Source organism: Neofelis nebulosa, chromosome 1, assembly GCF_028018385.1.
Source record: "Neofelis nebulosa isolate mNeoNeb1 chromosome 1, mNeoNeb1.pri, whole genome shotgun sequence".
In the NCBI taxonomy this organism is placed as follows: domain Eukaryota; kingdom Metazoa; phylum Chordata; class Mammalia; order Carnivora; family Felidae; genus Neofelis; species Neofelis nebulosa.
Genome location: NC_080782.1, coordinates 30,021,013 through 30,037,400, shown reverse-complemented (window position 1 = coordinate 30,037,400; position 16,388 = coordinate 30,021,013). Strand labels below are relative to the sequence as shown.

The following is a 16,388-nucleotide window of genomic DNA, read 5'->3' as shown; positions in this document are numbered from 1 at the left end:
CAGTGATCTACATCTTTAGCTTATATCAGAATCATCTGGAGAGACCATTAAAACACAGAATGATGGGCCCACCTTAGAGTTATTGAGGTAAAGCCTTAGAACTCATATTTCTAACAAGTTGCAGGTAATCTCAGTAACTTTTAGAACCACTAATATAGACCATTACCATTATCCCTGAAAATTCCCTCATGTTGGGGCACCTGGGTGGCTCAGTCAGTTATGCGCCTGACTTCGGCTCAGGTCATGATCTCACAGTTCATGGGGTTGAGCCCCACATAGGGCTCTATGCTGACAGTCTGGAGCCTAGAGCCTGCTTTGCTGCGTCTCCCTCTCTCTCTGCCCCTCCCCCACTCCCTCTCTGTCTCACTGAAAAATAAATAAAACATTAAAAAGGAAAGCAAGAAAGAGAGAAAGAGAGAGAGAGAGAGAGAGAGAGAGAGAGAGAGAGAAAGAAAAAAAGAAAGTTCCTTCATGTTACTTTCCAGTCAATCTCTGAACCCAGCAATCGCTCTTCTGAGTTTTTCAGATACAGATTAATTTTGCCTCTCCTAGAACTTCATATAGATGGAATCAGAATATGTACTGTTCTGTGTAAGGCTTCCTTCACTCTGCATAATATTTTTATTGTGCTCAAGTTGTATGTATCATCAGTTTGTTTCTTTACGATGTGAATACTATTAAATTGTGAGGCTATATCATTATTTTTATCCATTCACTGGTTGACAGAGACAGAGACGGTATTTGATTATAAACAGAAATGAAACTGCTCCTTAAACACTTTACTTAGAAATCTCCTCAGCTAAATATCCAATTTCATGCTTGAAGTTCTACCTTTCACAAAACACTAGAACAAGAACACAGCTCAGCCAAGTTCCTTGCCTCTTTATAACAAGGACTGCCTTTTCTCTGTTGTCCAATAGCAAGTTCCTCATTTCTACCTGAGACCTTATCAAAATGGCCTTTACTGTCCATATTTCTACCAACATTCTGTACAAGATTGTATTTATTCTCTAAGAAGACAAAAGCTTTCCCCACAGCTTTTCTCTCTGAGCCCTCATCAGAACTGCCTTTAAATCTCTTCATAGCGGTATCAGCTTCTTCTAGCATGCACCTCAAAACTTTGCTAGTCTCTACTGATTACCCAATTCCAAAGCCACTTTCACATTATTTGTTTCAGCAGCATCTTACTTTTGGTTCCAATTTCTGTCTTAGCTTGGTCTTAGCTTCCAATTTCTGTCTTTGCTGCTATAACAAATACCACATACTAGGTGACTTCAACAGAAATTTATTTCTCATAGTTCTGGAATCAAGGTGCCAGCATATTCCGATGAAGATCCTCATTCTGGCTTGCAGATGGCTGTCTTCTTATGTCCTCATTTGGCAGAGAGCAGACAGATCTCTCTTGTGTCTCTTCTTAGGAGGGTACTATTCTGATTCATGCTGGCTCCACCCTCATTACCTAATGATCTCTCAAAAGCTCCACTTCCTAATATCACACTAGGGATTAAGCTTCAACATATGAAGTTTGGAGACATATAAACATTCAGTCCATAGTATTCTCTGAGAAATCCTCTTGAGGAAGGAGCCCCATACTCTATGGAAAATATACTGCTAATCTTTTCCCCAACTTTCCCCAAAAGGACCTATGGTCCTTTATCAGGTTAACTGTACATTGAAGAAAAGGAAATTATCAGACCTTTTAGGGATTATTAGATGCTGGTTCTGAACTGACACTAATTCCAAGAGACCCTAAAGATCGCTGTGGCTCAGAGTGAAGGGTGGGTGGTTAGAGGTCTGGTGGTCAATGGAGGTACAACTTTTGTCTGTTCCAGAGTGAGTCCACTGGATCCCCAAACTCATCTTATGATTATTTCCAAGCACCAAAACACAAAATTGGAATAAATATACTCAGCAGTTGACAGAATTCCTACATTGGTTCTTTGATCTGTGTAGTGAGGGTTATTACAGTGGGAAAGGCCAAGTGGAAACCATGAACCAGGAAAATAGTAAGTCAAAATACTACATTACACCAGGGACTATTGAGATTAGTGCTATCATCAAAGACTGGAAGGATGCAAGGATGATAATTCCCACCAGATTCTCATTCAGCTCGCTCATTCGGCCTGGGCAGTAGACAGATGGATCTTGGGGAATGACAGTGGATTCGCATAAGCTTAACGGGTAGTGATTCCAACTGCAGCTGCTGTACCAGATAAGGTATTATTACTTGAGCAAATTAATACATTCTTTGGTTACCTGGCACCTTTTGGCAGATGCTTTTTTCTCCATCCCCATCAAAGCCCACCAGAAGCACTTTGCTATCAGCAGGCAAGGCCAGCAATACACTGCACTGCCCTACCTCGGGCGTATATTAACTCTCCAGTCCTATGTTATAATTCAGTTTGCAGGATCTTGATTACCTTTCCCTTTAATAAGATTATCACAGTGGTTCATTACATTGATGATATTATGCTGACTATACTTGGTGAGCAAAAAATAGCAACCACTCTAGACTTACTGATAAGACTTGTATGTGTCAGAGGGTAGGGAAATAAATCCAACAAAATTCAGGGGTCTTCTATTTCAGTGAAATTGCTGGGGTCCTAGTGGTGTGGGCTCTGTTAAGCTATCCCTTCTAAAGTGAAGGATAAGTTGTTGCATCTGGCGTCTCCTATATATAACCAAAAAAAAGAGGCACAATGGCTAGTGGGCTTTGGAGTTGGAGGCAACAAATTCCTCATTTGGGTGTATTACTCTGGCTCATTTACTGCGTGACCCAAGATGCTGCCTGTGCTGCCCAGAACAGAATAAGGCTGTGCAAGAGATCCAGGCTGCTATGCAAGTTGCTCTGCAGCATGGGTCAGATGATCCAATGGATCCAATGGTACTTTAAGTGTCAGTGGCAGATAGGGATACTGTTTCAAGTCTCTGGCAGGACCCCATAGGTGGACTGCATGCAGTACAAGCCCTCAGGATTTTGGAGCAAAGCATTATTGTCCTCCATGAATAACTACTCTCCTTTTGAAAAAGAGCTCTTGGCCTCTACTGGGCCTTAGCAGATACTGAATGCTTAGCCATGAGCCACCAAATTACCATGTGATCTGAGTTGCCCATCATGAACTGGGTATTACCTGACTCACCAAGACATAAAATTGGGTATGCACAGCAGCAGCATCAAACGGAAGTGGTATATATGTGACTGGGTGAGAGCACATCTAAAGGGTATAAGTAAATTACAGGAAGAAGCAGCCCAAATGTCTATGGGTTCCCTATTCCTGCTATACTGCCTTTCTCTCTTCCAGCCTGTACCTATGGCTTCATGGGGAGTTCCCGGAGATCAACTCACAAAGAAGAGAAGACTTAGGCCTGGTTTATAAATGGGTCTGCACAATATGTAGGACCATTCCAAAGTGGACATTTTGTAGCACCATCGCCTCTGTCTGGGACATCCTTGAAGGACAGTGGTGAAGAGAAATTCCCCCAATGAACAGAACTACGAGCAGTGTACCTGGCTATTCACTTTGCTTGGAAGAAGGAATGACCAGATATGTGATTACATATTGGTTCATGGGCTATGGCCAATGGTTTGGCTGGATGGTTAGGGACTTGGAAGGAAGGTGATTAGAAAGTTAGTGACAAGGAAATTTAGGAAAGAGGCATGTGGATAGATATCTCTGAATGCATACAAAATATAAGGATATTTATGTCCCACACGAATGTTCACCAAAAGATGACCTCAGCAGAGGAGGATTTAAATAATCAAGTGGACTGGAGGACTCCATTCTGTAGGTACCTTCTCTGAGGATATCAGCCTCTCTCCCCAACTACTCTTGTTCTTGCTCAATGCACTCATGAACAAACTGTCCATGGTGGCAGGGATGGTGGTTACACATGGATTCAGGAACACAGATTTCTATTCGGGAAGGCCAATGTGGCTGGCCCATGGCCACTGCTGAGTGCCAATCTGTCAGCAGTAGAGACCAACACCAAATCCCTGATGTGGAACCACTGAACCATTCCCTGGATGAACAGTCAGTTACTTTGTAAGCACGTTGATTACACTGGTAGATTTCCATAATGGAAGGGGCAGCATTTTGTTCTTACTGGAACAGATGCTTACAATGGATACAGATTTGCCTTCTCTTCATGCAGTGCTTCTGCCAAAACTACCACTTGTAGCTGTATTAGAATGCCTTATCCACTGTCATGGTATTCTACACAGCATTACTTTTTATCAATCAAGGAGCTGGCTTGATAGAACATGGAATGGCCTTTTCAAGACTCAGGTATAGCACCAGATAGGTGGCAATATCTTGCATGGATGAGGCAAGATTCTACAGGAGGCTCTATATGCTCTGAATCAGCATCCAATATATGGCGCTCTTTAGCCCATTACCAGGATTCACAGTCTAGGAATTTTCAAGGGGTGGAAATGGGAGGGGCATCACTCACAATTAACTCCTAGTGACCCACTAGCAAAATTTTCACTTCTGGCAACTTTATGCTTTGCTGACCTATAGGTCTTAGCTCCAAAAGGAGCTTCTACCGGGAAACACAACAATAATCCCACTGAACTGGAAGTCAAGACTGTGACACAACTACTTTGGGCTCCTCATTCCTCTGAATCAACAAAGAAAGGAATTAGGGTACTATCTGGAGTGACTGATCCTGACTACCAAGGAGAGACTGGACTAATACTCTATAATGGAAGTAAGGAAGAGTCTGTCTGGAATACAGGAGATCCTTTAGGACAACTCTTAGAATTACCATCTTCTGTGATTAAAGTCAATGGAAAACTATAACAACCCAATTCAGGCAGGACTACTAATGGTACAGTCCCTTCATGAATGAAGGTATGGGTCACCCCACCATAATGAAGACCAGGTGAGGTACTTGTTGAAGGCAAAGGGAATACAGAGAGTAGGCAGTAGAAGAAGGCAGCTATGACCACATTACAAGGTACAGAAGCGAGAATTTTAATTGTCATAAGCATTTCCTACTTATTTTGTTATGAATAGTGTCTGTGTGTGTGTGTGTGTGTCCAGAGACAGAGGAGAAGAGAAGAGGAGTGGAGAAAGAGCAAATAACGCCCCCTCCCCCGCCTTTTTTTACCCCAGTCTGACACCATGGCTCCCTCCCACTGCTCACTTTTTCTCCCCTTTTATTCCCCTACCATATGACATAAAAAGTATAGACTTCATATCATAGTAGTTAAGTGTTGTTAATTATAGTATTTAAGTTACTGGGTATCAGGAGAAGAGTAAACATCACTCAAGGACTTTACTTTTTCTTATGGGAAAGATGTTAGTGCATTTTCAGTTGTATGCAGGATAGCTGTATCATGTTAGATGGAACTATGATCTCGTTATTGTTATTTGGAAATGAAGTATGGTTTAAAGAGATATACACAGGTGCCATGTTGACAAAGGGGATGTGTGATAGTTAATTTTATGTGTCAACTTGACTAGGTCAAGGGATACCTGATTATTTGGTTAAACATCACTTCTGGGTTTAAAAAAAAATTCTGAGTACTGGTGAGGGTGTTTCTAGATGCGATTTGCACCTGAATTCGTGGACTCAGTAAAGCAGATCACCCTCTCCAATGTGGGTGGTCATCACACAATCGGCTGAGGGCCTGAATAGAACACAAGGTAGACAAAGGAGGAAATCAACCATTCTCTGACTACCTGAGTTGGGACATCAGTCTCCTCTTGCACTCAAATTGGGATTTATACCATCAGCTACCCTGGTTCAGGCCTTCAGATACAAACTAAACTATACCCAGGGGCTGTTCTAAACCTCCAGCTTGCAGACAGCCTCCATAACTGAATGAGCCAATTCCTTATAATAAATCCTTTTCTCTCTCCTCCTCTCAGTATTCTATTGGTTCTCCTTCTCTGGAGAACCCAATACATGTCCCTTCCATGTCAATTCCTGGCCCTCTGAAATGACTCCTTTGAGTTTTTCCAATATAGATGAGTTTTAGCCTCTCCTAGAACTTCATATAAATGGAATCAGAATATGACTCTTATGTGTAAGTCTTCTTTACTCTGTGTAATGTTTTCATTATTCATCTAAGTTGCTGTATGCTTCAGTAGTCTGTTCCTTTATGATGTGGAGTACTATTAAATTATATGAATATATTAGTTTTCCTAATCATCCATTGGTTGTTAAAGTATTTGACTGTAAACTTTAAGGAGATCTCATTTTAGATTACAAAGGCCAGGAATGCATGAAATATGGGTTATTCAAGGTTTTTCATTGCTTATATTTTCTTATAAACTAAAAAAGGACCATTGAGTGGTACTAGAAAATCAATTCAATTTCTGTGTACCCTGTCATAGTGGTTTAAACTAAATGGACTACTGTTTAGAAAAAAAAAAAAAAAAAATCTATCTACCTATCTAAGGACTTCCATGATAGAAATTTTTCTTTTATGTGCTATTGAAAAATGACAAAAACCTATGGAATCATTAAAAGTTTTAAAACTATGAATTCATTAAAGGTTATAAATTATAGGGAACAAATCTGCATATATTTAAAGTGTGTGTATACATAGCATACTAACAAAATTTAGTTGGTAGACAGAGTTTGGGGCATGTCTGAATTTGAAGGTGTTTCATATAGTACTCTAAGTTTCCCTAAAAAAAAAAAAAAAAGAAAAAGAAAGAAAGAAAAAAGAAAAAAAACTTCCATGAATTGGAAATCAATGACATAAGAAACTCACTCAACACAAAAACAATAAAAATGAGAAATAGCAGAAACTAAAGAGAATGGAATATGTAAATGAGCTCATGTGGAAATAGTTAAGTATGCTAATTCTTTTTTAGAAAAATGTTTATTTTTTGAGAGAGAGCACGCAAGCAAGGGAAGGGCACAGAGAGAGAGAAAGAGAGAGAATCTCAAGCAGGCTGTATGGTGCCAGTGCAGAGCCCGACATGGGGCTCAATCCCATAAACCGTGAGATCATGACCTGAGCCAAAATCAAGAGTCAGATGCTGAATGGAATGAGCCACCCAGGCATCCTGGTGCTCATTATTCTTTAAAAAGAAAAAAAAAAAAAAGAAGGGGTGGGCTTGGTGCTCGGGTGGCTCAGTCGGTTAAGCGTCCAACTTCGGCTCAGGTCATGATCTCATGGTTCATGGGCTTGAGCCCTGTGTTGGGCTCTGTGCTGACTGCTCAGAGCCTGGAAACTGCTTCAGATTCTGTGTCTCTCTCTGTGCCCCTCCCCTGCTTGCACTCTCTCTCTCTCTCTCTCAAAAATAATAATCATTTAAAAATTAAAAAAAAAATTTTTTTTAAACTCTACCCACAAGATGGGGCTCAAACTCATGACCCTGAGATCAAGAGATACATGCTCTATCAACTGAGCCAGCCAGGTGCCCCCATGTTTGCTAATTATTCTTGACTCAAGAATTTCCAATGATTCTTCTAGCAGTACATTCTCTATATCCTTCCTAGCCTCTCAAAATTTATGCATGTATGTTGCTACAATCATTAAGAGTGGTTACGTCTCTGTTAACGTGTATCTATAATAAATATTTTTTAGCCTTACTTCTTTCATTAAACTAAATTCTGCTAGTCTAATAACTATCACAAAGTCACAGTGTCATTGGTAAACTAAACTTGTCAGAAACTAAAGAAGTTACATAATAGGGAGAAAGGATTAAAGGACTGAATGAACAACTAGCTAAAGAAGACTAGAAAGTAAAGATATAAGAAACATAAAACTTACTGCTAAGAGATTATAAATCTAGTCATCTCCTTTCTGTTTTCAATTTTCCAATAATATATACGGATATTATCTTAGATCCTTTTTTGGAATACTAAATAATGACATTTCTGACAGCTACAATTAATTCTTACTCATTTATTGTAATTATTAAGTGAAATATGTGGTTGTAGAGTCTTCTAGAAATTATGTCCCCTTTGGAATAATGGCTGACATAAATATAACTAAGATATTTATAAGGCTATGTAATACAGAGCTAATTATTTGACTTAGGAGGGAAATGATACCAAATACATTATGTAAAATTATGAAATAAAAGATGATTTATGGAAGATGATTTAGGAAGAGAGCCTAAGATATCATAGATTGAAGAACATAAGCAAATACCATGAAGATGTTTAAAAAAGGCATCTTAAAATTTTTTTAAAGCAACATATTACTCCTCACCATCAGATGGCTAAACTTAAAAATACTGACAAAAACCAAGAGTATTGGTGAGAATGTAGAGCAAATGGAATGTTGCTGGTAGAAATGCAAAATGGATCAGCCATTTTGGAAAAAGTCTGGCAGTTTCTCACTCACCACATGATCCAGCAATCACTCAGGAATTTACCCAAGAAATATGAAAACACACATCCACATAAGAACTCGGCACACAAATATTACTAGCAGCATTATTCAGAATAGTCCAAACTGGGAACACAAAAGTCCATAAATTTGTGAATTCATAAAGAGATTATAATACATCTATACTATTGATACTAGCCAGCAATAAAAATTAATATTAATATACCAGCAACATTCTGTTAATTAAAAGAAGACAAGACAAACACACAAAAAACTACATGCTGCATGATTCCACTGATATGAAATTGGACAAAAGGTATTAACTGCAGCGACAAAAAGTAGACCAGTGGTTTCCTATGGCCAAGGGAAGAGGAACAACTACAAAGAGGCACAAAGAAGCTTTTAAGGGTGATATTCTATATATATCTTGATTGTGCCTCAATAAAACAATTTTGGTTGACTGTTAAAAATATCGCTAGTTTTATTACTAAAAATACTGCAAAACATACAGAAGTGAACAAAAACAAATGGACTTAACTAGACAGCAGATTTTTGATATAACAGAAAAAATTTATTTCAAGATAAACTAATTTTTTTAAAGTATTTTTTTAATGTTTATTTTTTAATTTTGAGAGTGAGAGCATAAGTGGGGGATGGGGAAAGAGAGAATCCCAAGCAGACTCTGCACTGCCAGCATGGAGCCTGACCCCACAACTACAAGATCATGACCTCAGCCAAAATCAATACTTGGATACATAACTGACTGAGCCTCCCAGGCACCCCAAGATGCCACTAAAAATATAGTGGACTATACATAAACATAAATGTAAAGAAATCTTAAACTGTATCCAATAACATTACTGTTAATATTAGTTGGGCAAAGCAAATAAGAAATTATGTTCCTTTCCTTTGGAACTAAGATTTTTAGCCTAAAGGAAAGAATAATACAATCAAAGAAGGAGACTTTCATAATCTTAAATTTGAATTAAAAAAATCAATATAAATTCTTGATTTATTTTTGCCTTTCTAAAAAATATATGTTTTCTAGCTCTATCTTTTGGAAAAGGCCCAAAGCTATGATAACCCATTAGCAAAGGACATCCATGGCATCCACATTCTTTTACCCAAAGGGATTAGAGCTCTTTGGAAAAATGGCTGATTTCAGGTTTGGGGCAGAAAATATACAAGTTAAGTCAGGTCACCTTGTAGAGGCAAAAAGTAATCAGGTGACAAAAGAGTAACAAGGTTATATCAAAAGGATACAAGACCAACTTGGAGGGACTACCACTGGGCAAAGATGGGACAATCTAAACTTCAAAAAGAATTATGATTAAGATAAATTGAAATACAAAGGCATACAAATCTATTCACTATCACTAATATTAAAAAATGAATAGACTCATTATAATAGGTGCACCAGGTTGACAACACCTAAACTGAAAGATCACTGAAAATGGGATGACTAAACATTATGTGCCTCCTACTGTGACGCTGTATTATTTGCATCATTTATGAAGTATTCTTGTACCCTACGCCCAAGATTGAACTTCAATATTATTAAGGCTCTAGATCTAATGAAGAGTTTACAGAAAAAAATGGTGAATAGAGGAACAACTTAAATGACATTAGAAGGAAAAGATCCATGAAATCTACAATGTGGGACATTCTATAGGAAAACACATTTCCATTTCTATAGGAAAAGGGGGGCGTGAGGGATCGACTAGCATAGATTTAAGAGACATAAGAGCCATATCAACCAAAGCAACTGCAAACTAACTATACAAATGCATTTTTGAGACGATTAGGGAAATGAACATTGAAATAAGTATTAGAGTTGGGGGGAATAACATTAATATTTGTTTTGATACAGATGATAATGATATTCTGGTTATTTTTTCCAGTAATTTCTGTTAGAGATAGATACTAAAACGTTTATGGTGAAATGATATAAAGTATGAGATTTGCTTCAAAAGTATTACAGCCAAAAAATAATAATAAAAAAACAAAAGGAGAGGGATTAGAGATGAAATAAGGCTAGGGAAATGCTGACAGTTCTTGAAGCTGGGTGATGGGTATTTCTATTTAAAAATTTGTGAATAAAAAAATTCATTGGGAGATAAATATTCCCATATATGAAATTTTTCAAGAACACTAATTATGCTTTAATTCTGCACTATTACAGGAAATTCTACACATTTCATAACAAGCAAAATAATGTAAATATATAGTTAATGCAATCTGTAAATCTGTTTGTAAATCTCATGTTTATCATATAGATTAAAGGGATAAGAAAAAAAATATCTGGAAGGAAGTGAAGATAGAATTTCAACTACTGATTTAGAAAAATTATTTATAACAGTCAGTGGAATAATTGCTTAAATAGGGATATTAACCAAAACATTCAGCTTAATAAACTGAAATAAATTTTCCCTACCAAAAGGCAAATACTTAAAAATAACTGAAAAGGTTCTTTTAAATCATAAAATCTACAAAGAACTGCCCTTCTATTAAATTTCACGTTATCTGTTATCAAGAGTCAAAATAACACTCACGTTTTGAAGGAGTTGCTCAAACCAGTCATATCCAGTATCTCTGCATGCTGCAACCTAAGTGGGAAAATATGGTGAAACTATCAAAATTAAGAATTTACTTAAAAATCTGAAAAACAAAAAACAAAAACTTTGCTATGATTTAGTGTGAGGTAAATAAATGTCTCAATTAAAAAAATTATTTTAAAGTAAACTATTCTTTAAGTAAGCCAAGAATTTATCAATATTAAATAATTTTATTCTAAAAATATCTTAGAATACATTCAAGAAATTAGTTTAATATATTGAAATTAAATACGATATAGGGAAAGTGGGTTGGGGGATAAGGAATGAAATAGGTGATGGGGATTAAGGATGCATTTTTGTGATGAGCACCAGGTGTCGTATGGAAGTGTTCAATCACTATATTGTACAACTGAAACTAGTATTACACTGTATGTTAACTAACTGGAATTTAAATAGAAACTTAAAAACATGGTGTTACATTTTGAATAGTAACTTGTACTGGTCAGAAAAACGCGTAAGGTTTAAAACAACACAAATAGAAATGTTTGCTTATTATTTTCCTTCTAGATAGCAGATATAAAGATATGAGTGAAAGAGAGATAAATCTATAATTGATAATAGAAAATTTATGTTCAAAACATAAAAAGTATTCTGGGCAAAAAAATATTTATAGCTCATGTGTATAATTAAACGTAATGAAACTAATCTTAATTCACGTTTTCTGAAAAAGTACTATCTCATTTTAGGCTGCTATCCCTGGGCTATTGTTACCTATTCATCTACTTCTCCTTCCCCTGTCAGTTTTCAATCACTGGAGGAATCTGGAGAATTTCAGTATCAGTGCTTAAGTCAACAAATGCTAATAAGGAGGGCTATGCAGAAACACCAATCTCATCTTCCTTGCATCCCCTGAGTATCTCCAGAATGTAAGGGAAGTACAACTGACCCTTGAACAATGCAGGGGTTAGGGATGCTGACCCCCTGCACAGTTGAAAATCTGCACATAACTCTGATTCCCCAAAAACCTAACTTTTAATAACCTACTGATGACCAGAAAACTTACCAATAACATAAAGTTGATTAACACATATGTTATATGAATTACAGACTGTATTTTTACAGTAAACTGAAGAAAATGTTATTTAAAAATCGGAAAAGAAAATACATTTACAGTACTATACTGTACTTATTGAAAAAAAATCCATGTATAAGTGGACCTGTGCAGTTGAAGGGTCAACTGTAGTATTAAATGTCAAGATTAACAAATATCTCATCATTGTCTCTCTCTGTGTAAGAGAGGGAGGCCTCAACTAGGTTTGTACCCACAGGGACCACACCCTTGTTCGAGTCCTTACCACATCAGTGATGTTTAAAATTTTCCTCGTCATTGCTTCTTTGTCATTGTGTGGAGTTGGAGTAAACCAGAGTTTTTGGAATGTTTCATTTACTAATTTCTAGAAAAAAGAAAATTTCAAACTACACAACTACAACAAACATGGCAAAATTCTCAATCCCAAATTCTCATTAAAATCCAAAACAGGGGCGCCTGGGTGGCTCAGTTGGTTGAGCATCCGACTTCAGCTCAGGTCACGATCTCGCAGTCCGTGAGTTTGAGCCCCGCATCGGGCTCTGGGCTGATGGCTCAGAGCCTGGAGCCTGCTTCTGAGTCTCCCTTTCTCTCTGCCCCTCCCCCGTTCATGCTCTGTCTCTCTTTGTCTCAAAAATAAATAAACGTTAAAAAAAAAAAATTTTTTTTTAAATAAAAAAATAAAATCCAAAACAAAGGTGGGGCACCTGGCTGGCTCTATTGGTAGAGCATGATTTCTGTTCATGGGGAAAAAAAAAAAAAAAAAGCCAAAAACAAAGTTACAAATAACGAGTCAAAGCACAAACTACCAGAAATTTTTGGCACAAATTCCTCAATTTTTGAAAACAATCATCAATTAATTTTTCAAAATTATAATCTTTTTCAATTGGTAAAAATTTTAAATAGGTGATATCTGCATAGTACACAAAGTTGTTTTTTTTTTTTTAAATATTTATTCTATTTTTGAGAGAAAAAGAGAAACTGAGCATGAGCAGGGGAGGCACAGAGAGAGAGGGAGACACAGAACTTGAAGTGGGCTCCAGGCTTCGCACTGTCAGCATAGACCCGAACGCGGGGCTCGAACTCACAAACTGTGAGATCATGACCTGAGCCAAAGTCGGACACTTAATGACAGAGACACCCAGGTGCCCCACAAATGTTTTCATCAAACTAAAAAACATTTTTCTTACTTTTTTTGGGGGGGGGGGGGGAAGCTGTTAAAAAAAACAAAACAAACAAAAAAATACTGGGACCATCATATATGTATAAATTCATGAATGAACTGAGGTTTACACTTTCAACAAAGTATTTAACTTAGAAAACAAAGTACATACCATTTAAAAAATAAAGTAACTTTAATTTGGTAATAAACTTGCTGCATATAATGTAATCACTACAATGGCATTAAATATAATTGAACTGGTTGAGAAAGATCAGATTTTATTAACACAAGATTTAGAAATAAAAATGTATGGAAGTATGTCATTTTTGAATTGATAATCTAAAAATGTTGATTTCCTTGTAAAGGTTTTTCATAGTTACACGTATTTTACAAAATTTAGCTATAATAAACATTTAAATTATTTAAAACGTTAATGAAAAATGAACTTTAAAACAGTCATCATTTCATCTTACCTTAATGCCCTCTTCATCATTGACTCTGCGAATCATTTTTACACACATTTCTGTAATTTTTGGAAATGTTGGTTGTTCAATACAGATGTCTCTTAGAATCTTTATTACCCTTTTCCTGACACTGATGCCAGTATCCTAAGAACAGAAAAGTATTTTTAAATATCAGAAAGCTCAATATGCTCAGGTGTAAGAAATGTGATAAAATGAAATCAGGAAATAAATACCAACAAGCAGTACATTGAATACTTATTAACGTGATAAAGATGGTCTATATAGTTCCTCTTTATATTCTTTCTTATTAATGTTACTCAAATATGGATTACTGTATTGCTTTACTTTTATAATATGATATCCAATACATGCAAAAATACTGAATAACACTGAACATGACACTAGAATATAAACTTGTCAAAATTAAATGGGATAACAAATTAAAAGCATTTAGAATAGTGCCTGGCACTTAAACAGCATATGAAGTATTTTTAACAAATATGTTAAACCTAAATCTAATCAAACCACTGTCACTATGTTACAGTTAATAGAAAATAAAAAAAACAAACAAAAAAACAAATTAAACAAAGCCATGAGGAAATAACAAGACTGACCTGGTCTTTTTTTTTTTTTTTTTTTCTTTTTTAAAGTTTTGAGAGAGAGAAAGGAGCATGGGGGGGGGGGGAGGGGCAGAGACAGGGGGAGAGAGGGGAACCCAAACAGGCTCCACATTGTCAGCACAAATCTCAATAAGGGGCTCGATCCCACAAACCACGAGATCATGACTCGAGCTGAAATCGAGAGCCAGAGGCTTAACCGACTAAGCCACCCAGGCACCCCTGACCTGGTCTTTTTAAATTAGTCAATGTAATGGGGGAAGTCTATAAAAGAGAGTACTCTAAATTTTAAAACTTGATCACCAAATGCAAAGTATGATCTTTGGATTCTGTTCAAAAAAAAAAAAAAAAAGGTAACTAGAAACTCCCCCTGCAGTTTTTGGGACAACTGGAGAATCGAATATCAACTGGTTATTACAGGATATTTAGGGAGTGTTAATTTGGTTGGGTGAGATTAACAGTTTTTGTTTATAAGAACAGTACCCACACTTTTGGAGAGGCAGGCTGAAGTATACATGGAGGAAATAGCAAAATGTTGTGATTTAATTTAAACTAATTTAGCAAAAAATATAGATATGGTGTTAGATACATGAGTGTTCACTGCACTACCACTCTTCACAAATTTTCAATAATTAAAGCGTTTTAGAAATAAAAAGCATTGGACACTTAATGTGCATATTTATTTCCATTATATAGTCTGACAATCACTAAAATATTTTAGGATATATCGCTTAGGTAGATGCTATCGGATTTCATTAAATTTGAAGAATCCTATTGATTCTCCAAATTTGAGAATCCTATTGATTTTGCCTTTCATTCTTGAAAAGAAGCACTAACACGAAAAAGTTTATTGCACTCTTTCCTTAAATTCTTTGTTTCAATCAAGATTTTATGCTAGTTGAAGCTGCAATTATCTTTAACTCTTAGTCATATAATATTCTGACACTAGACTAAAGGTGATAAACTCTTGTCACTGTGGGAATACCTAATCTTGTGCCTAATGCATTTCTTTTGAGTTACAGAAGTCAATATGCTTGCAGTGGGTGATGTGGAGATTCCACAGATATTTTGTAACATCAGTGTTTCCTGTTTCCTTTTATTTTCCAGGGAAAGGCTTCAGGACCAGAGAATTCCATGACATACAAGAAAGGATTATCTTAGAATAGTATTTCTTTAGTTTGTTCTTAAGACTCAAAGGGCTTTCTGGTTTATAATGCAGGTATCTAAATCTTGTCATAATTCAGCTTTAAAGAAACATGCAGATAACACACAAAGGATCCAAACATATTGTCAGATACCAAAATTCTGCACTTAGCTGTCAACAAAATAATTGTTCCTATTTATATACATTCATATAAATTTATTCTAGGTTCCTGTCCAAAATATTTATGCCATTGTAGTTCCTATCATTTACTCATTGTAAACTTACATCATCAAAATGGAGGAGTTAACTGAAAAAAAGGAGTCCCAATTTTCAACAACGACTTGTTTTATAGTATTGAGCAGTCCTCCTCTTGAAATATGTCCTTTGGGGCACCTGGGTGGCTCAGCTGGTTAAGTGTCCAACTTCGGCTCAGGTCATTATCTCACAGTTCATGGGTTCAAGCCCCGTGTCAGCATAGAGCCTGGAGCCTGCCTCAGATTCTGTGTCTCCCTCTCTCTCTGCCCCTCCCCAACTTGTGCTCTTGTCTTGCTCTCAATAAATGAATTAACATTAAAAAAAAAAAAAAAAAAAAAAAAGAAAAGAAAAAAAGAAACTTGTCCTTCCTCAGTTCTTTGTTTGGGCCTATGGCTGAGCTGGGCTTGAAATTTGTGTCCCCTTCCCCTGCTGGTCTTCTGTCCAATTGTTAGGATCCTTAGCTTAGCTCAAGGTAGGGTAGGAATGGAGAACATTTTTCCTACTTTCTAAATCTGGGAGACTGGAGATTAGAATCTGCCCAATGTTCTGCTGTCCAGCCACCACTTTCTAGATTTGATTCTTGGCACCAAGAGTATCTACCTGTAGGCTTTCCCTTGCCTTCCAACCCACTGAATCAGCACTATAGAGTTACAACCTTAGCTTTTAATTTTCATTCTGGTTTAAACTATCTTTAGGGTGTGTGTGTGTAAAATAAACATGGACAGGTTTTTGGGGGTGAGGAGTGAGGTGGGGAACAAGTCCTCCTCTAGAAAGATGCTATAGTATAGAGATTAGGCAATATAAA

The 16,388-nt window shown here is 36.6% G+C and overlaps 1 protein-coding gene across 4 annotated transcripts in view; it reads right to left on the bottom strand.

Moving 5' to 3' along the window:
• Window positions 1-16,388, bottom strand: part of NIPBL (NIPBL cohesin loading factor) — a 198,715-nt gene that overhangs the window by 28,761 nt on the left and 153,566 nt on the right. For all 4 annotated transcript variants that reach the window (XM_058717695.1, XM_058717686.1, XM_058717704.1 and 1 more), the window contains 3 exons: window positions 13,577-13,711; window positions 12,210-12,308; window positions 10,852-10,905 (listed from right to left, as the gene is read on the bottom strand). In XM_058717695.1, coding sequence (XP_058573678.1) covers window positions 10,852-10,905; window positions 12,210-12,308; window positions 13,577-13,711 — 288 coding nt within the window. The remainder of the gene's footprint in view (window positions 1-10,851; window positions 10,906-12,209; window positions 12,309-13,576; window positions 13,712-16,388) is intronic.